Raw genomic sequence first — 21395 nt, forward strand, 5'->3', positions numbered from 1 at the left:
GGAGATTAGGGCCACAGGAGGGCCAGAGCGAGGCCCTGAGGCCCCTCCCGGTGGCTCCGTCTCAGTAGCACTGCTCTTAACCATCCCACGAGGTAACTATCACAAAGTACAGACGAGGCTTCTGCAGGAGATTGCATAACTTGCTCAAGGTCACGCAGCAGTGCATGCTGGAGGTGGGATTGGAGTCCCCAGCGCCTAACCCCAGGGCCACCACAACACTGTCACAGCGACACGGAGGAAAGGCAGTGGGCCTCTCTCCTGGAAACACAGAGCATCTTCCCGACAACCTCAAGGAGGCCAGGATCTCTTTAAAGCCCGGCCGGGGACCCCCAGGTTAAGAAAGTGGGGGCACTGACGGGGCTGTTGCAGGGCTCAGCCCGTGACATGGGAGCAGGCTTCCAAATCTGAGCAGGTGTCCAGACCTGCAAGGACTGGAGGGTCAGGGAGGCGGACAGGATCTGTGGTGGAGGGAGGGGGTCTGGGTGGCCGGCAAATAGCCCTACTCGCTTGTCCCTCCAGGTCGGATAAGGCTCCCTCCTCTGCCATCGCACCTCAGCCCTCCGACCTGGCTGTAACCCCAAGCAGGGAGGCCTGCCCTGGGCTCCTTTACTCCCCACCCCCAAAAGGGAGACTCAGGGAATCCCTTGGAGGAGGGAGACAGAGCAGGTTCCGGGGGGGACAGCCTGGGTGGGCAAAATGAGAAGGACGGTGCAGCGGGCGCACATAGGGAGTGTCTGGCCTGATTCCCCAGCCAGGAGCATCACGATTTCGGGAGAGGTCTGTGGGCGGAGGGGGGGGGGGGGGCGTTTGCAACTGGAGGCTCTGTTCTCCGGGCCCTGAGCGGCGGGGGCGCGGGCGGCGGGCGGCGGGCCGCAGGCGCAGGGGGTCCGCAGTGGGCCAGCCCGCGCGCGCACTCACCCGCTGCGGCAGTGCCGGCCGCGGACGTTCGAGTGGTCCTTTTGCGGCCCCGGGAGAGGGAGCCGCCGCCCGACTCGCGTTCCCCAAAGCAGAGCAACACAGCCTCCCAACACCCGAAAGGCTCCACATCTACCCCCACCCCCAACTATCCTCCTAATTGGCAGCTCGGCGCACGGGATGATGCGGGCGGCTGCGGGTGGCCCTGCAGTGCTGAGCCGCAGCCGCCCAGCCCGCGCTGGGGAGGAAGCGGGGTGCCCGGCCCGCTCCCGGGGCTCCCGGCCCGCGAGGCGGGGCAGGGTGCGCAGCGGGCGGGGGCGCCCGGGGTTCCGCGGCGGCCGCCGCCCCTCCTGCGGCTGGAGCGCGTCCAGAGCCGAGGCGCAGCGCCGCTCCTCTCTGCGCCCGGTCGGCGATCCTCCTGCTCGTCCTCCTCCTCCTCCTCCTCCTCCTCCTCCTCCTCCTCCTCCTCCTCCTCCCCCACTTGCTCCTCCTTCTCCTCCCGGTGCCCTCAGCAGCGGCTCCAGCAGCCGGCCCCTCCTCTCCCTCCCTCCCCCTGCTCTTGCGCTCTCCCCGCTAACTTTCCCGAGCCCCGACCGGCGGCGCAGAGCTCGCGGCGGCTCGGCGGCCCACTGCAGACCGCGGGCCGCGAGCGGCTGTGCCCTGTAGCCCGTCCCCGCGCCCCTGGCGCGCTCCGGAGACCACAGAACGATGCCCGGGGCCAGGGACCGAGGCGCGGCCCCGGCGAGATGGCTGGGCACTGGGCTTTTGGGTAAGGCAGCCCCAGCTTGATCTCTTCTCCTCTTTCTCCACCCTGTTCCCCCAGGGGAGGGGACACTTAGAAGAGAAGTGCCGTGGACCGGGTGGGCTTTGGAGTGCGGCACGGAAGGAGCAGCGCCGCCACCAGTTTCTTGCCGGCCGCCCGGCTCGCACGGCTGTGCTCTCTGGGGACGGTGCGTGTCCCCCGCCCCAACGGCCGCCAGCCCCGTGATTAGTTCTTTGCTGTCCCTGGCGCCTTCAGCTCCGGGCTTCTGGAGCTGCATCTTGGCGCTGCAGCAGGGGTCTCTCGAGTCCTGAGGTTTAGGCTTGCTGGGGGAGGGTGTCTGTGCCCCGGGCGTAGAGGGGATGCCAGGCGGGCTGCACCTGTGACTGTCGGGATGGTGGTTTCTCCCCCTACCCAGAGCTGTTTGCAACTTGGAGGCTTGATGCCCAGGCATCGGGATGCACCAGTTGGAGGGGGTGGAGGGGGGCTCCCCTTCCTCCTGGCCCTTTTCCCGCTTGTCTCTGCCCTCTATCTCCTCAGTGCCCACTGTCTTTCCCGCAGCCCCACACTAGGGACTGGGGAGGGTTGGAAGCACTTGGAGAACGGTGCAAGCCCCCTTTTAGGAAAGATCTTTTCCTTCTCCTTGCAAAGAGATACCACAGGGAGGACCTGTTTAACCTGCTCCCGGGCTCTTCGTTTTGGGATGAGTATGAAGACGGAGGAGACAGATCCAGAGGACCCCGAAGGAAGAGAGTATTAATATCTATTAATATACACGTGATAGTTTTGAGTGGCGAACTCCAAGAGATTAGAGAACGGTATCAGTCCAGAATCTAATCCCCTCATAAATCATAGCTGGATTTCAATGTAAGCTGACCCCATCTCTGGCACCTGCCCTTCTTCCTGTTTATATTTGTCAGATTTGGCTTTTGGCAGCTTCCCTCGTCAGGCTAGGTACATGATGTAGGCGTTTGTGCCGGAAACAGGGAGACCGAAGCTTTTAAGGGCGGCCGCTGCCGTGCGTGCAAATGTAAATAAACTGTATGCGGACCTGGGTGGCCACGTGTATGCACGTGGTGCGGAGGAGGGTAGAGTATTTCTTTCACTCGGGAGCCACCGATTTACTTACATCCCTACAGCTGGCGAGAAGACACGGGTGTCGTCTCTCGTCCCTTGGGCGCAGGTTTGTGCTGCTTTCGCAGTGACCCTAATGAGGTTGGCGTCTGCGGGGCTTGAGGCTCCCTCTTCATTGGGTGGGCGCGGGGCCGCTGTGTGCCAGCTCTCCCCACCCCCATCTTGCCTCTGATCAGCCCGGGTGCCCACTGCGGCCACGGCAGGGGTAAGGGGTCCCTGGGGAGGTCAAACTCCTACAGTCATTAAACCAGCCCACTTATCAACACCTCTGCCCCGCCTTCTGCCTGCGGTGGGCAGAGTCCTGGTACTTTGCTCCAGGTGGAAAACGTCCCCTCCCCCCTCCCCCCAAGGACTGTTCAGCTGGGTAGACTTAGGACCACCAGGGTCCCTCCTTGGACCCGGCCCAGGCGGCCGCTACTGAGCCCTCACAGAGGGCATTGCTTTGAACTTGGGACACAGGCGCCATCTTTGCTCCCCGTCCAGCAGGGGAGATACAGGGGCAACTGGACAGCCAACTTGAGAAGCTCCCTGGCAGCATCCGAGCTGGCAGGAAGTTTGAAAACCATATCACAGAGTTCCCCTAAGGATGAGGAAGCCAGGGTCCAGAGAGGGAAGGTGACTCACCCAACATGGCCAATTGATGGTCAAGTGGGACAGAATCGAGTTCTCTTGGGCTCTGTCAGCCCAACTTGCCCCCCAGTTGACTAAAGTCTGGTGAGAGGGAAGGTCAGCAGGATTGTGCTCTTGAGCTGAAGAAGGGGTGAGGCCTGTAGGGATAGAGGCTTGGGGGCCCAGACACCTGCAGAGACTGGGCACAAAGCAGTAAGCTCCCCGGGGTCCCTCCCCCGCCACCCCCTCACCCCATGTCAAACTCAGTTTCACTTATTGAGACCACAGATTTCTCATAACCCCACAACACATCCCTCTCTTAAACAGAGAAGCAGTTTCCAAGGTCGTATTGTTGCGGCTGGGGTTTACGTGGGTGCCAGTCCCTTCCTGAGCTTGTAACTGGTAATATGTCTGTCCTGCCCGCCCCTTCCTTGTTCCCCGATTTGCTTAATTGCTGTGATCTGTGTTTAATTATCACTTGTGAGGGTGCTATGTTGCACAACCCTCTTTCCCTTGGTATGTATTTATTAAGGGCTTGTTTAATGAGAACACAATTAAGGAGAAGGTGCTCAGACCCGCTCAGAGAAAAGGAAAGGAAAGGGTGAGGTAAGGAGTTCACGGAGAAGAGGGCGGGAAAGAGGAGGAGTGGAGAGATGCCCTTGGTTTTGAGCTGGACTGGGTGATGGGCTGGTTTTCTGGAGATGCGGGCCGTGGGGGTATCCCAAAGCCCTCCCTCCCCCCGCCCTAGTGCTAGGATCAGTGCGAAAGGTAGGCCCTGGGCACAGGTACTCCCACCGCTTGCTGAGAGTGCAGGGATCTCTGCATAAGCCGCAGGCTGGTTGTGCCCACACACCCATTCCGTGGCTGCAAGGGGGGGGGGGGCAGGCTCGCTGTTTGGACTTGTTGGCAAAGCTGATTTTGCTGAGCATCCAGTACTCTCTCGGGGGCACACTTCTGTCTCAGCAAAGCTCCTGGGGGTGGGCAGGAAGTAGGCAGGTTGCCTAGGGAGAGGGAGCTGAAATCTTTCCTTTGTCTCTGGGCCCAGGGGCCTTGGTTGGCCCAGCCCTGCCTCCCGCGGTCCCCAGGGCCCTGCTCCCCAGGAGGGGTCTTGTCCTGCTGCCTCAGCCCACTTTCTGCTACTCAGCTCTAACTTTGAGCCTGTCTCTGTCTGACTCCCCCGGGGCCAGGGACCAGAGCGTATCAGCTTCCCTGTTACAGTCAGCCCGCTTCCGCCTCCCATGCTGCCAGGCCAGCCCTCGGAGCTAAACTTAGAGCCCATGCTACCTTGCCCCTCTTTGCTCCCTCCCCTCTGGCGGTGTGTGTGTGTGTGTGTGTGTGTGTGTGAGAGAGAGTGAGTGATTGATCCTTGGATTTGGGGAGAGGTGGCAGACCATTTCCTGCCTTGGCATTTGCCTTGGAATGTTTGATGGTGACCGTAAGATTCCCGCTGGTGTGAATATTTAATGATAACATCTGCATGCGCCAAGGACTTAAAAAAATTTTTTTTTAATGTTTATTTATTTTTGAGAGAGAGAGAGAGAGACAGAGCATCAACAGGGGAGGAGCAGAGAGAGAGGGAGACACAGAATTGGAAGCAGGCTCTAGGCTCCGAGCTGTCAGCACAGAGCCCATCGCGGGGCTCGAATTCACAAACCGCGAGATCATGACCTGAGTCAAAGTCGGACGCTTCACCCACTGAGCCACCCAGGCGCCCCTAGGGCTTTTTTTACTTTACTAAAACTTGGGCAGCTCGAGTGACTCCTCAGACAATACCCGCAGCGCCCAGATGAGAGTGGAGGGACCAAAGGCTTCCCAGAAGGGCAAAGAAAATGGAGGCTCCGAGAGTCGCTGGGTAGTCAGGGCCTTTCAGGGAGCAAAGGCAAAGATTTGGGGCTCAGGGTGGTATTCCACAGGGTGAGACCTTGTTCATCGACCCCTGAGCCAGAAAGAGGCCCCCAGTCCCAAATACAGGCACACACTGAAATTCTAAACAGTTGAAATTCTAAGCAACGTCTTCACTCCGGGGAAATGGCCGCACAGACACAATCACCTCCAAGTGGTGATATAGGGCACGAGTACAATGTAGTGTGCGAACGGCCTGGGGGCATTTTCGGCTGACACCGGCCATTGACCTAGAGGTCCCCTGGTCGCGTCCAGACCTGTGATGGGGGTGAGCCCTGTCCCCCTCCCTCCTTTCAAATACCATCCTCCTCTCCCTTCGAGGTGCCTAGGTCAGAGGGGTGGCCTCACCGAGGCCCTTCTTGGACTTTGTGAGCTCATGTTTTGTCTTTATACCAAGCTCAGGAGGTAGGAAAGACAGGCATCCCTGGTCTGGGGTGTGCATGCGGGCTGTGGCGTCTCTGACTTTATCAAGGTCAGCAGGCAGCGTGGGGCCTGCTTGGCACCTGCTGACCAGTCCGCTCCTGGCTTGGTCATCCTACTGAAGCACTCTTCCGGGGGCCTCTAGTGGACCAACATCTGCCCTTGTTCCCTCCTGTCCCCCCAGTAGAGCATTGCCAATGGGAGAACACAGGAGACAGGCCCCTGGCTTTTCTGTGCACGAGCCTCCCAGGCATAGCGGCCAGGACTTCCAGACCGCTGGGAGGCTGTGCGGTGCAGAGCCCAGGCTTGCCCGCCGTCTCTGATGCCTGAACTTGGGCAGGGCTTTGGACTTTTCCGTGGAAGCCTCTCTGCCTTTCCTTTGTCCCCTCCAGGCCATGCTGGGAATGGCAATGTTTCACTGTGGGAGTCCTGAGTGTATTAGAGTTAAGTCATCCACATAGGCACACGCTAATCAGGCAGAAATATGCATTGTCATGAGCTAGACCTTAAAGAAATAGCCTGTCCTCCGTTCTGGACTCTTCTTTTGCCCTTTTTGGCCTCTCCCTATTTAAAGCAGTCAGAAAGATTTTGCTTTCGATGTGTATTTTTGGTGTTCTTGGATATCCCATTCTGGCGGGGGTTGGGGAGGGGATGTGACCCTTGACTTGAGTTCCCCCCCCATCTGCCTCAGGATGCGGGTTCCTGGCCAGAGGTGCCAGTGAGCACTGGAGGCTGGAGCTATGGCTGTCCTTGGAGCTTGGGCACCGAGGGAGGCCTGTGGTTATTAGGAAGCTTCTGAAGGCTTCCCCGTCATAGTTCCGCACTCTGTTCCTTGGTTTGGGGGAACAATGGGGGTCAGAAGCAGAGCTCGTGTTGCCTACAGAAGGGCCATCTTTTAAAAAAATTTTTTTTAAATGTTTATTTACATTTGAGAGAGAAAGAGAGAGAAAGAGTAGGAGAAGGGCAGAGAGAGAGAGACAGAATCTGAAGCAGGCTCCAGGCTCTGAGATGCCAGCACAGAGCCCGGTGCGGGGCTCGAACTCACAAACCGTGAGATCGTGACCTGAGCCGAAGTCGGCCGCTTGCTCCTGTCTGGCTGCTGTCCCCAGACCTCTAGGGGAGGTGTGTTGCAGGGCAGGGGCAGAGGGAAAAAGGAAACCAGGAGCAGTGAGCCGAGCTAGCCTTGAGAGTGTGAATGCTGCTTATTCCACTCACCGGGTGTGTGGCCTTGAGCAAGTGATTTTCTCTGAGCCTGTTCCTTTCATTTTGTATATAAGGATAAAAATAACTACCTCCTAGGATTATTATGAGGATTAAATGAGACAGGGCATATAACATGCCCTGGGCTCAGTCCCAGATTCACCAGTTACTATGTGGCCCTGGGCAAGTTATGTAAGCTCTCTGAGCCTCAGTTTCACCATCTGTAAAATGAGAAAAATTATACCTACCTTTTGGTGTTCTAATAAAAGCTGGCGTTAATATGGATAAATCCTCTAGGACAGTGGTTTTCAAAGTGTTGTTGCTGACCAAAGTATTCCCTGAGAACATGAAGAAATGCAAATTTCTTTTTTTAAAAATGTTTATTTATTTTGAAAGAGAGAGAGAGAGAGAGAGAGACTCCCCAGCAGGCTCTGCACTGTCAGCACCGAGCCCAATGTGGGGCTCGAGCCCAGGAACCATGAGATCATGACCTGAGCCGAAATCAAGCTTCAGAAGCTTAACCCACCGAGCCCCCCAAGGCGCCCCTAGAAATGCAAATTTCTAATTTCTGGTAGGCTCTCTGGACTGAATCAGAAACTCCAGAGGTGGGCCAAGCCATCTTGGTGATTCCCATGCTGTCTCAAGTTGGAAAGCCACATTCTAGAACAATTCCTGGCACATAAGAGCTGATCGAAGAATGAGGGCTAACTTCTCAACACTCATGGGAACCTTGGCGGGCAAACCCTTCTCTACTAGGATGTAAGAAAGGAGTTTCTTGCTTTGGGGCTTTGGAATGCTGGAAATGTTTCTTGTTGACCGAAAGGCGAGCCACTTAACCTCTCTGTGCTAGTCGTCTCATCTATAATATGGACCTATCATAGCACGTCGCTCACAGGATGGGTATAGATCCGATGTGCCTGGCACATAGTACATGCTCAATAAGTATCGGCTGTGATCGACACTGGCAGGGGCCACGATGGGTTCCTGGACCATTGCGTGTTTCTTCTGACCTTCGAGGTGAGAGCCCTCCACATTGCCTTCAGCAGCTGAGGGGACGTGAAGAAGCTGAGTGGAGCCCTGAGTGCAAGAAGCGGGGCCGTTGGCTCTCCTTGGAGCCCTTCGCTGTCATTTAAAAAGCACTGCTTAGGTGCATCATTACCTCCGGTGAGCAAAGCAAGGAGAAACTGATTAGGGACCATGAAGGAATCACGGTAGACAAAAGAGGTCCCTGAGAGTCAGGATGGGACAAAGAGAGAGGTTGGTGACCCCTAAGACAAGGACTGACCCTGGCTGTCTTGGGAACAACACCCATCTACGGACTGTCTGCAGAGCGGATCTGGGCTGGGGCGGGGGGGGGGGGGTCTCAGGGGGCCCAGCCATCATGCCCGGTCAGTGCAGCCAAGTCACTTCCCATGTGGGGCCTTGCTGTCCCGTCTCTAAGATGGGCAGTGAGAGTAACGGATCAGCCTGGGGCCTCTAGCTCGGGCACTCTGGGAACGCCAGGCGGAGGTCCAAGCAGCTGGGAGGAGCTGCAGTCTGGGAAGAAAAATCAGGGAAACTTCGGGACAGGAGTCAGTGCAGCCACAGGGCTGCTCCCTCCTGCGCGCTAGCTCTTGAGTCAGACCTGGGTTCACGTTTCCAGAACCCCACGAGTTGTACAACTTTGGGCAACACGCTTTGCTTTTCTGAGTCTCACTTTTCCCGTCTGTAAAGTGTAGGATTGCTAATACCCACCTTTTTATTTGTAATGCTTATTTTTATTTTTGAGAGGGTGAGACAGAGCGAGAGCAGGGGAGGGAAAGAGCGAGAGGGAGACCCAGAATCGGAAGCAGGCTCCAGGTTCCGAGCCCTCAGCTCGGTGCCAGAGGCAGGGGTGGAACCCACAGTGAGATCCTGACCTGAGCCGGAAGTCCGGGTGCCTGAGTGGCTCAGTCTTACAGAAATACCCATCTTCCAGGTGTGAGTTGGGAATGAAATGGCATCACCCACGTGCGGCCTGTAGCAGAGCTCTGGGCCCAGGAAAAAGGGTCATTATTCCGGGGATGGCTGGGAACCTGAGTAGGACCCTCTCTGAGACCTCGCTCAGGGCCACCCCAGGTGCCCCTTTCACTTAGGGGCAAGGACAGCTAGGCGTCTTATTCTGACGCCCCTCCTCCCCACGCCCCCTATCGCGGGGCTCCTCAAAGGACTCTGTGGGACAGGAGGAGGGCCAGGGCCACGAGGTGGGTCCCAGAGGCGAGTGGAGACTGGTGGTTCCCAGGCCCAATGATGTCCTGAGTAGTGGGTGCGAGGTTGGGAGAAAGAGACCGGCGGGGGGGTGGGGGGTGGGGAGGCGCTCGAGGAACGTTCCCGGAAGGAGGGCCGAGAGGGGCTGTGGGGTGTGGGGGACAGTCCGGGCTACTCCGGGCCAGGAGGGGACAGCGGTCCGGCACCCTCCACACCGCCCGTATCCCGTGCATCCCTGTCGTCTGGACTCTGCCTCCAGCGGGGTCTGCCCGCTCCCTTTTCCTCCTACATTCGCCTGACCTGAGCCCCCGAGCCACCCCACCCCCTCCCCCGGTCCCCTGGTCCCCCCCCACCCCCCGTCGGTCCTGCCCCGGGGGGTCGCCTTCCTCCTGTTCTCAGGGTCCGGCAGGTGTCCAGGGGCCGTGGGACCCGGCCCGGCAGGCACGGTCGGGCGGGAGGTGGCCCTCAGCCTCTCAGCCCCCGGGGGCCGGTGCGAGGGTCCAGGGCTCAGGACGAAGAGGCCGCTGCGCGGTGTCGGGGACGGGGTTTGCCCATTTTCCCTTCTTCCCCGCGCGGGACCTCGCCTCGTCCCCACCCCCCAATCCGGGAAATGTAACGAGGGGGCCGCGCAGCGTCCCAGGGGCCATTCCCGCCGCCAATAGGCCGAGCCCGTCCGGCACCTGCGGGGTGCGGGAATGGCACTTTCAGGGACTGCCCCGCAGGTTAGGGGGCGCCGACTCGCGGCGAGGGCCCCTTTTTCTTGGGTTGGGGTGACCCCTGGTGGTCATTCCGTGTGCCACAAGGGCGGCTCACCGGCCCGGGCCAGGCGGGAGAAATGAATGAGGGCGGGTGGCTCAGGCAGTGTGAGCTGCAGTGAAGAGGACCGTCCTCCCCAAGTTGATACCGAGGGTGACAGAGACCTCCCTGCCCGGCCAAGCCACGCCTCCCTGCCCGAGTGTCCTCTTCCAGAGCTCCAGGCTGGGGATTCCCGTGGGGTTTTATTCAGGGGGGTGGTGTCTCTCACACAGGTCTCTTCCTGCTCCCCGTGTCCCTGTCGCTGGAGGTGTCCGTGGGAAAAGCCACCACCATCTACGCCGTCAACGGCACGGAGATCTTGCTGCCCTGCACGTTCTCCAGCTGCTTTGGTTTCCAGGACCTTTACTTCTGGTGGTCGTACAACAGCAGTGACACATTCAGGACTGTAAGTCGTGGGGGGAGGGGAGGGGACAGCTCAGCTCCCTGTGCCTTACCCCTGCCTCCCGTTCCCCTGGTCTGGTCCCTTCTGGAATGACATCCCTGCAATGGTCCCCAGGATCCACCTTGTGTCACCCTTGCTCCTAGCATTCTTCCCAGAGCTGTCCAGAAGGATCCAATGGGAGGAATGCTTAGACTGTGATTCCAGAATTGGGGGATTTGTTGGCATTCTTGGCTAGAGTCCTTGTCTGGTCTGAAGGAATACCTGAAACTTGGATTGCTTGTGTGAAAATAATTTAAAAAACGGGAGAGGGAAAAGACCTCTGGAAGGCTTGCAGAGAGGAAATGAGAAGAGGCCAAGGGGAGAAGGGCTGGGGAGCTGTACCTGAAGGGAGGCAAGAGGAAGCTCTCCAGGAGTATCTGGCAGGGCTGTGGGCTGGGGGTGGGGTGGATCAGTCAACAGGGGCTCAGGGAGGAGTCACCGCGTGGTCCGGTAGGGGTCCCAAGGTGTAAGTAAGGAAGCCACAGGAGACCAACTCTGGATGTAATTAGACGCCGAACTCAGAGGCTGTTGATGGACAGTGCCGTAGGATTGGGATTGACCCAGGTCTTGACGGAGGGCCAGAATTCAGATGGACAGGGGACAAGGCGTCAGCAAAGGCTGGGGTGGGGGGTGTTGACAGAGGGAAACGAGTGTGGGATTTGCCGGAGTCATTATGTAAAAGGCTTTTAAGAAGAAAGCAGTAAGCGCTGTGCTGCGTTCCAGGGAGACCTTAATGACAGAAAATGGGTTTAGCGTGAAGCAAGCAAAATTCAGGTTAGACAGGCGGAGTCATCGATATTGGGAGGAAACCAAGTGGGGGGAGCGTCTCTGGCGGCAGGCTCTTTCTGGACCTGGGCAGGGAGGCACCTAAGGGATGGGCTTGAAGTGATGCCGTGACTTCTGAGGACTCTGATTCTTTCTCGGCCATCTCTTCCCCCCCTCCTTCCCCCTATAGATCATAGACGGGACAGTGAAGAATGAGAAGTCTGACCCCAAGGTGAAGTCAAAAGACGATGATCGCATCACTCTGGAGGGCTCCACTAAGGAGAAGATGAACAACATTTCCATTCTGCTGAGGAACCTAGAATTCAGCGACACGGGCAAATACACCTGTCATGTGAGGAACCCCAAGGAGAAAAATATTCATCACCAGGCCACCATCACCCTCCAAGTCGTCGATAAACGTAAGCAGTGGGGGCTGGGACCAGGGATACCCCACTCAGCGTTACACTGAAATGGCAAAATGGACCCCACTGGTGTTTTCTGTTGTTTTGTGCTCTCGAGAGTTACTGGGGTCACATCTGGAAGCACAAATCACTGAGCAGGAAGACTTCATTCTGCTGCTGAACAGCTCGTGATATACATTTCGCTCCTCTGAGCCGGTTTTCCTCATCTGTAAAATCTGCGTTCTCCTAGGGTACCCGTGAGAAGTAGAGACGCGAGCTAGGAGTGTTTTGTGGCGGGGCAAGTTCGTGGGGTGTGCCGATCATTACTGCTCTTGTGGATTCCCTTAGCAACTGCTGGTCGCATGCCACGTATCCGACCAAAAGGGCTACGACTGATCCACAGTGGTCTCCCTTGAGGAGTTTAGAGTTCAGGGTAGGACAGAAGACGGGTGAGCAGAGACCTGAAGTAGGGGTGGAGCGTGGAGAGGCACAGGCAACCGAGATTGATAAGAACGATCGCTCCCCTCTGGAGCTTAAACCCCAGTTGGGGGTTGCCATCTGGCACAGATGGAACGGTTGGGCGGTGAAGAAGCCGGTGGTGAGGAGCCAGGTGGTCACATGACTCCAGGCGCTAGAGGTGGTTAGAGAAGGGGCTGGAGGTGTTAGGCTGGGCTTCGCGGATGGGGCGTCTGCCAGGCTAAGGAGGCACAGAAGCAGAGAAGAAAAGGGAGGGAAGCTGATCAAGGATCCTGCTTGTGCTGCATTTCTTGTGTTCCTGGGGGTTCACTGCCCTCCCGGATGATGTGGGGCCTGGAGAGAGAGATGCCCGTGGGTTCACTGTTGGCCGTGTCAGGGGCAGAGCCAGCGGCCGTCCAGGCAGCTCGCCATGAGCCTGGAGCCATCTGGGTCAACGCTGTGTAGAGCATCACCTCTTCTACTATGTTTGGATGTTATCCCACTTTGTGTGCAGCCTTTCCATGAGGGAAGAGGAGAGGCAGGGAAGCCACATTTACGGAGCATTTCTGGGTGCCAGACCCTGAGTTAGGCGCTGGGTCTTACCTTCGCTCCTTTGATCCTCACACGTCCCCTTGAAGGGATCTTTTCTCCGTTTTTATAGACTCCTTCATTCCTCTATTCACCAGATAGTTATTGAGTACCTACCGTGTGGCAGACGTTGTTCCAGGTGCCGAAGACACAGCACGAACAAGGTAGACGAAGTTGCGCCCTTCTGGCGACGTCCTTCCAGTCAGGGGAGATATATAGTAAACAAAATAAAGAAGAAAATGATGTCGTCGAAGAGAACACAGCTGGCGTTGTGAAGAAAAAGCAAAACGGGGAAGGAAAGAGGGGAAGGCCGCACCAAAAAGGCAACAGAGAAGAAGGACATTTGAGGAAGCAATGGGGATATCTTTGGGAAGATAGTCTAGGCAGAGGGAACAGCAAGGGCAAAGGCCCTGAGGCAGATACTTGAACATCAAAGAGACCACTGTGGCTGGGAAGAAAAACAAAGAGAGAGAGGCCACTGTGGCTGGAGCAGAGCAATTAGAAATGAGTCAGATTAAGCCATATTGTGTGGGGCCTGAGGGAGACGGGAGCCACTAAAGAGCTCTGAGTAGAAGAATTAACCTGGAACAAGCTCTCTGCAGGGCCAAGAATAGATGATGAAGTAAGGAGTCCGGTTAAGAGGCTCCTACAAACAGCCAGGCCAGGATGTCTTGGGCCAGTGTGGCACTGAGAGGTCAGATTCTGGGATTTTTAAGTTAGGGCCATCAGGATTCTCAGGTGAATGGGATGTGGGGTTTGGAGAAGGGAGGGGTCAAGGATGACTGCAAGCATTTTGGCCAAAACAACCGGAAGGGTGGAATTTTCTCGACGGAGGTCGGGGTACAGGGAGCGGAGGGGGTTCCGGAAGTCAGGAGTTCAGCGGAGGCAACCGAGGTAGAAGGGTTAGTGACCAGCTCCAGTTACCAGCTCGTTAGTGACTGTTGAAATCCTGTAGTTAAAATCCGGACGACCTGACCCTGAAGACTTCCTGCCGCAGAGAAGTTGTTAGAGGGAGATGCTTCATTTTTCCTGCACGGACAAAAGAGGCCCAGAAAGAAGCAGTGACATTCGATGTGGCAATTTGGGGCTCAAAAGCCGCTGTGGCCCCGCGTCTGGATTATTCCAGAACGGCGTGTGTGCCTGTGAGAGGGTGTGTGCACGGAGGGGGTCGGGGGAGGGCCCTCTTCGTGTCGTGCCTTAGCCTGGTGGACGCCATGTTCCAGCTTCTACTTCCTGCTGCAAGGCCTGGGGAGGGCCGCGGACCCGGGGTTGGAGGGCTGTAGCCGCAGGGCTGCCATAATGCCGGGCTCCAGGTGACTCCCGCTCCCCTCACCCACCCCCTCCTCTCCCTGCTCTGCCCATGCAGTGGAAGAAGTGGACAACACGGTGACCCTCATCATCTTGGGCGTCGTGGGCGGGGTCATCGGGCTCCTCATCTGCATTCTGTTGCTCAAGAAGTTCATCGCCTTCGTCATCAAGAAGACTCAGGAGAAAAAGTGAGTTGGCTCCACTGCACGCTCCTGTCCCCCCCACGGGCCCACCGCCCCGTCCCGTCTTCTCTCGTGGGTGTTCCCGGGGTTGTGTCATCCCACTGCCGTCTGCCCCCCGTCCGCCTGCATCCTTCCATGTGTCCCCTCACCCCATCCTCGCTTCCCACTCCTACCCCTCCTTCCCATCCCTGCGCCCCTCCTCCCGCCTCCCAGCCCCTCTTCCTCTCCCTCCTGGAGGAATTTATTGAGTTCCCGGAGTACACGAATACAACCTGCCTGCTCTTTCTCCTCTAGCGGTCTTCCTGTCCGTCCCGTTAGCTCCTCTCTTTCCATGTGCACCTCCCCAGCCTAAGTCTTACCAGAGGACTGACGACGCCTGCTTTGTCGAATCACAGAAAATGCGAGATTCCGTGTACAGAAACTCTAAAATGGGAAGACCCTTGTTCTGAAAGTTCACACGGGGGAGACTAAAATCTAAGAAGGCCGATAGGGCCTTGCCGGAAACCCCAGGGCGAGCTCAGGTTTAAGACGGATGGGAAGGGAGTACGAGCCCAGCCCCTGGGGCCTGGAATTGCCAGAACTGTGTCGGGCTCCTGAACAGCAGGAGGAGAATGTGAAAAGGCATTTGGAATGTGGGGCTCGAACCCATGAACCGAGAGAGAGGTCATGACCTGAGCTGAAGTTGGGTGCTTAACCGTCTGAGCCACCCAGGCGCCCCAGAACTGCTCTGTTTCTCTTCCCGTCATTCCGCTTTGTTGAGAAGAGGGAGTTAGGCTGGAAAGGGCAGAAACTGTACTGGTAAGAAGGGAGGGAAGCTGAAGGCCGGGGGGACATTAAGGGAACAGCGCTGGGGGTAGAGAGCGGGAGGCTCGGGGTATCACCTCCAGCACTGGCTGGGATGAAGAAATCTTGGACTGTCTCCCTGCATCATGACCAGGGTTTTGGAGAGTTTGGAGAGGGACCAGGAGCATGGAGTTGGACCGCATTTTGTTTTTAATAACCAGTTTTGCTATTGACGGTTAGCAAAATTGGAGAACGGACTGTTCAGCATATGGTTTAAAAGCATTTAGAAAAGAAAACAGTGGTTCTCGGGAACCACCATGGGTTCCTCAAGGACAAGGCAGACCAAATGTTTTCTTGCTAGGGCGCTGGTAAATCAAGAGGTTGCTGCAGATGGTAACACTTCACACAGAGGTGCAGTAGAATGCTTCAGGGGTTCAGGAGAGGGTGGAACACTAGGGAAGGATTTCTGGCCAAAGGGACATTTGTGATAGGCCTTGCGAGATGGATGTAATTTAAGCCTTGGGGAGGGTCAGGAGAAGGGTGTTCCAGAACTGCTGAGAGCAGAAGAGGACAGTCTGGGAGGAGGGATGTGTCTGAAGAACAAGGCATTTTGTTGGTTGGGAGAGCGGGGCGTGTGGTTGGGGGGCGGGGGGAAGGAGAGAAAAAGCCTGCAGAGGGGGCTGCGGGGAGACCCCTGGGGACCTGGGAGTCCGGGTTGAGATCGGTTTTCCTTCTGGCTGCATTGGAGCCTGTGAGAGCTCTCAGGGCCTGGCATGATCAGAGGGCTTTGGAAGAATGGGTCTGGCCTCGGTGAGCACAGGGACTGGGTGGGAGGGGAGGCTGGAGGTGGGATTCAGACCCCGGGGAAGCCTGCAAGGGTCCTCTGAGTGCAGGAAAGCCTGCATTAACAGCAGAGATGGCGTGGCTTCCCGAGCAGAAGGGAGATGCAGGACAGCATCTTGGGATCAATTCTGGGCTTCTCCTCAAAGGCGCAGTTCCCTTTGCCTGGAATGTCTCCTCCCTTTTTCCTGCTCATCTTTGTTGGACTCAACTTCTGTGACATGTCCAAAGAGCCCTCCCCGATCCCTAGGAGGAGGCCTCCTCGGGGAATCCCTCCTCGGCACACCCTTCACCCTATCATTGTGTTGGGGTCATGTGTTTAATGTCACATTCTCTGGAAGACTGCAAATTTTCTGAGAGCAGGCACTCAGCGCCTGCTAGCCTGACACAGTGCTGGGTACCGAGTAGCTTTTCAGTAAAGAAATCTGGAGTGCTTGGGAGTACAATTAGGTAGATTGTGGTTGTCTGGTTGGCTATAGGTATAGGGATAGGTAGGTAGGCAGGCAGGTAGGTAGATAGATAGATAGATAGACAGACAGACAGAAAGATAGACAGAAAGGTAGATAGATCCATCTGAATAGAGGTCTTTAGTGGTATGCCACCGGGCCCTGCTTATTCATTGTTACTAGGATTTGAGTGACACCAAGAATATCAAATTTCCAGGAACCGAGTGACTATTAGAGAACAGAATTGGGATCTAGGAGGAGCTCGGTAGGCTGCAGCTCTGGAGTAAATTTTGCGAGACAAAACCGATGAGGACAAAATAGCAAGTCCTTCCCGAAGGCCTCGAAGCTGGCTGCACAAGTCCGGGGTGAGGCGAAGATAGTCTGTGGCCACAGCAGCCATGAAAAAGCCTCGGAAGCTTTCACAAGCAGAGAGCTCGGAGTGATGTAGCGGTCAGGGCTTCTCTGGAGAGCCGTATGCAGCCTGGGTACGGGCATTGAGGTGGGGCATTCTTATCCTGGAACACGACCAGTTCTGGGCAGGCAGGGTGGTGGCACTCCTGGGGGATGTCTTCCCGTGTAACCATCTCTCCTTCCTCCTGCCGTCTCCCCATCCCGCCATACTCTGTCCACACCTGCCGCCCTCGATGCCCTGCTCTTTCTCTCCGCCTCTTCCGTGAGTGTTCCTCCACCTCTGGTCACAGCCGGCTCAGGGAGCCTTGAAGGGCCCGCCGGGGGCCTGGGGAGGAGCTCTTTGTCCTTGACGTACTGCCCGCTGGCCTGCACCCTTCCCCTGGGCTGGCCCAGCCTGGGAATTAACCTGGCTTGGCTTCCCCGGAGCCCTGACCCCTGGGAACAGCGCCTGGTACTCTTTCTTGCCTTTTGCCACATTGGGGCGACTAGGTGACGGTGAGCCTTCCCGGGTCCTGTCCACGTGGCAGGCACCGTTCCAGGTACTCGTTGATGCCTTGTGGCACCCCCACGAAGAAGGTGTCATCGTTACGTCCGTTTTATAGATGAGGAAACTGAGGCCCAGAGAGGTTAGATGACTTGACGTCTCGCCACCTGTGCCCTCCGGAAGGCCAGAGAGAGGGCCTGGGGCGGGTTGTGGGGCCCACCGCTTCTCTCCAGAGCTGACCCCTTACTCTTGCTCCTGTCCTCACCACCTCACCAGTGCCCTCTCCTGCTCTCTCCCTCTCCAGGAAAGAGTGCCTCATGAGTTCCTCAGGGAATGATAACACAGAGAATGGGTTACCTGGCTCTAAGGCGGAAGAGAAAGCACCAACCAAAGTGTGAGCCCTTGCTGGGGGCCGAGCAGCCGCCGGGGGCCTCACTTTCTGATGATGGAACTGATGCTTGAGCCGTGTCCGTGAACCCACGTGCCTGAGACACCTGCTGCTTGGCTCCAGCTGTAGTCTTTCTGGGGAGAAACCGGGGTCCTGGCCAGCCTGCCTGCCCCCCTCCCAGCCGGGGCTCCCCAGGGATGAGGGCCGGCCAGGGGAGGGGGCCTGTGGAAAGTTCAGGGAAGCAAAGGAAGGCTCCGCGGTGTGGAAGGTGGGTCCCCCAACACCTGGGTACATGCGGTCTTCTTCAGTCTCCCCACCTTGTATGAGCAACACCTTGGTTTTCCTCCAGATTTCTGTTTAAGAGAGGCTTGGCGGGCGATCAGTGAGGCCTGCCCCGGTAGCTGGACCCAAGTGAACAATAATGTGGAGATCTAACCCTTTCGGTGGTGGCTGTGGCCTACAGGCCTCTGTTCAGGGTCGGGGGTGGGAGCCTGCTAGCGGGGGTCCTACCGTGAGTGGCTTTGATGGACACCTGACCCGCCAGGTCCCTCTGGGGAGGCGCTTCCTCCCCTCCACAGGGTGTCCCACAGCCCCTGTCCCATCTCCACCCCCCCCAGACCCCCCGTCCCCCACTGCTGCTTGGAGTCCGTGAACCTTCCCAACTGGGGCTGACCGTCTTGGTCTTGGAGGGGGGGTCCCGGCCTTCCTGGAGCACTGGGGGTGCTACTGAAGCCTTTCCTAGCATTTCTTCTCGGGGAACCAGCACTGCGGACGTGGGCGAGCCGGTGTCCAGGGCCCCTCGGCCACTGGGATGCCCGCCCCGGCACCTCCAGTGCGGGCTGCCCCTTCTCCTCGGCATGGCGGGACCATGGCCGCCCCTGGGAACTCCCGAGCTTGGCTCCCCTCTGCTCCTCTTTCCCTGATGCGGCAGGTGGCATCATCTTGCTTGAGGTGTTGCACTCTCAGACCCTCCCTTCCCGTGGGCTCACTCCCCCACCCGTGCCCGTGCCCGTCCATCACACCTTCTCCCCTGGCCCTGGGTTGTTCACCTCCAACTTGGGGTCAAGCCTTGCTTTCACCTCCGGGATCCTCTCGCTTTGGAAGAGAGGGCCCTTGGGTTTCCTGGCTGCTTCCCGTTCAGCTGTGCCACCCTCCCCCCTCGCCCCCCGAGGGTGGGGGAGGAGCAGGGAGAGAGTTCTCGCAGTCTTCTCTGCTTTTCTAAGAACTGGTTTGCACACCCCCCTGTGTGTGGGGCTGGACTGTGCCTTAGCTCCTCATGTCCTGGCTCATCCCCTCTGTCCCGTCTCCAGCCTGGACGCGATGGCCATCTCTGGTGTAGTGCTGCCTCCTCCCAAGACCATGCTGGGGACCAGGGAGCTGAGGGGGCCCACCAGTGGCCCCTTGGACAGTGATGGGATCATGGAACTCTCAGGGTCCCTGACAGGGAATTCGGCGGTGGTGTCCCCATGGGGCGGGAGGAGGGGTGAAGAGAGCCGTGTGCGGTTAGGGGAGGCCTCCACAATCTGTTCCCGCTCGCCCCCTCTCTGGCGCTCTGTCCTCTGGGCCTGGGAGGGATAGGAAGGGAGTAGCCCCCTTTCCCAGAGGTTAGGGGGCTGCCACCAGATTCTCCCTATCCAAAAGCAGCCGCAGGCTTCCTCCAGGGTGGAGGGGATGGGGGCTGAATAACAGGTGCCTGGCTGTGACCCGTGGCCCTCACCCCACCTGACGGGTTTACAGGGTCCCACTCTGATCTGCCTCTAGGGCTCCCATCCTTGACCCCCCAGAACTCTAGGCTCGGGCTCAGATTTTTGTGGCTTTGCGAACACACAGACTGCCAGCCTTTTGGAAAACTTTTTGTGGCCACCTTCGTGAAAGCTGCTTGCTTCTCCTTCCCGGTTTCAACATTTGAACGAGCTGAATCCGAATCAGTTGGGCTCCTCTTACTCTCTTCAGAGGAGGCCAGGGTTTCCAGAGCAGGGGGGTGGTGGGGGGAAAAGCATCATCCTGTCCGCTCCGGGGTCTACTGCTGACTGATAGGTGGTCACGCATCTGCTCTGGGCTCCGCTTTTCCCGTCTATAAAGTGGGTGTAATGATACTTACCTACCTCCCAGGACTGTTGTGAGGCTTGACGGGTTTTTGTTTAAAAAAATCTCTTTGGCTTGGAAAGGGATCTAGGAGGCCAGGCCTTATCATTGGAGGAGTCGTTCCAAGTCTGTCCTGTCCTCACCTGTGTCCCTTCCCCACGAGACAGACACAGACCCACATCGATGCACACGCACGCATGCACTTTCTCTTTCTCACCCACTCTCGCTCTCTTCCCACTCCTCCCCCTTGGAATTATTTTAGTCTCTGCAATATTAGAAACCTTGGCTCTGATGCTTGAAGCTTCTTATCCACGGCTTCTGTTTGGGAGTTTTCAATAGAGGGGGTAGAATGGGGACCGGAGGGGGGACACTTTGGGTTGCCCCGGTGCCTGGGGGCACTACGGGCATTGAGCGAGTGGGGACTAAGAATGCTCAGCTTTGTCCCCGCAACAGAGAATGTTCTGCCCCAGCGCTGGGAGGGCACCCGGGAGGCACACTGGCATGGGTTTGCCATAGAATGTAGACGGGCAAAGCCATGTTCCCAGGCCGTCCCTCAGTGCGCGCTGATCTCAGAGGGTGATGTGCAGGGGTTGGTGAGGGTGTCTCCAGGGCTCCTGGGCTAGAGAGAGCCATTCACGGAGTTAGCGTTGGGAGCCCTGGAGGCACGCAGCTGTGCCCACAGTAAAGTCCGCGAGACCCAACACGAGAGTCTCTTCCAATTCCCCATCCTTGGCCTCAAACGAGGACCTCAGCATTCTAGGCCTTGCGTCTCTCCCTGGGCCGGAATTGAGCAAAAGGCCGCCAGAACGAACCTGTAAGGCTAGAGAGGTCTGGGAGAGGGGCCGACGGAGCGCAGACTTTTCCCTCCTGGCTGGCTGACCAGAGCTGGGGTGTGAAGGGAGGGGTGTGAAAGCGTGCTCCTGACATGGTGGCAGGTGAGGGTGTGCCCGTGGAGTTGGGAGGGGGGGGAGGGGCTGTGCACGGAAGCGCGGTTGTGTAGGAGGCGTGTGTGAAGGCTGAGTGTGCCTGAGATGGGGGGAGACTCGGCACATTTGGGGAGTCATCTTTCCTGGCCTGGGCTATAGCTGTTGGGCCACCTGGAGGCTGAGAGAGGATAAGAGACAGAGGGGAAGAGCAGCCATGCTTCTGGGCCCCATTACCCCATGACTCCCTCCCATGGTCGCAGGCAGCTGCCATGAGTGCTGGGAGTGGGGGGGTGGGGTGGGTGGGGAGAGCAAGGAGGGGAACTTCTCGAGAAAATCCTACAGCTTGCTTCACCTTACTCTGTCCCGGGTTGGAGTCCCTCCCCTCCCACCTGATATTCAGAGCTTTTGACTATCTTATGCATGGTTTATTCCTCTGGCTTGGATGACAATACCCATAGTCAACTTTTTAAATATAACTATAGATCAAAACAGTGCCGCAATGGGTCCGGGAGGCCTCTGGTCCGTTGGCGCCTCTGGGAGGCACGGATATGCACACCCCCAGCCATGACTTGTGTCCAAGCACAGAAAGATGGATGCAATCAACTCTCTTGCCTTTATACCACGTTTGGCATTGTAGAACTTTATTTAGCTTTGCCTTGGATGAAATAAAAATTATGTTTAATAGAAACGGCTTGGGGCTTCCATTTTTGGCTTTTGGGGAGTTGGGTTCCAGTTTCATTACCTGCCAGCTGTAATGGGGACAGGTTCCTTTCCCTCCCGAGCCCCGGTCTCCTGGTCTGAAATGTTACCTGCCCTGGTATGATCATACGTGGAAAATGTCTAAGAACGTGGGGCACGTTCATTCATAGGGAAGTTGGAAAGCTGGCCCTTTAACACTGGAATCACTGCCAGGGCCCTCCCTATACTGA

At 57.4% G+C, this 21395-nt stretch overlaps 1 protein-coding gene across 1 annotated transcript; it reads left to right on the plus strand.

Annotated features, from left to right (window-relative positions):
- The first annotated feature begins 1416 nt into the window (after positions 1–1416).
- On the plus strand, positions 1417–21154 carry SCN4B (sodium voltage-gated channel beta subunit 4). The gene is made up of 5 exons (XM_060604870.3): positions 1417–1684; positions 10195–10367; positions 11359–11587; positions 13980–14109; positions 17372–21154. Exons 1-5 carry the CDS (start codon positions 1624–1626, stop codon positions 17463–17465), a joined length of 687 nt encoding a protein of 228 aa, XP_060460853.1. The 5' UTR covers positions 1417–1623; the 3' UTR covers positions 17466–21154.
- The last annotated feature ends 241 nt before the right edge of the window (positions 21155–21395 follow it).

Source organism: Panthera onca, chromosome D1 (genome assembly GCF_046562875.1).
Source record: "Panthera onca isolate mPanOnc1 chromosome D1, mPanOnc1 haplotype 2, whole genome shotgun sequence".
Taxonomy (NCBI): Eukaryota; Metazoa; Chordata; class Mammalia; order Carnivora; family Felidae; genus Panthera; species Panthera onca.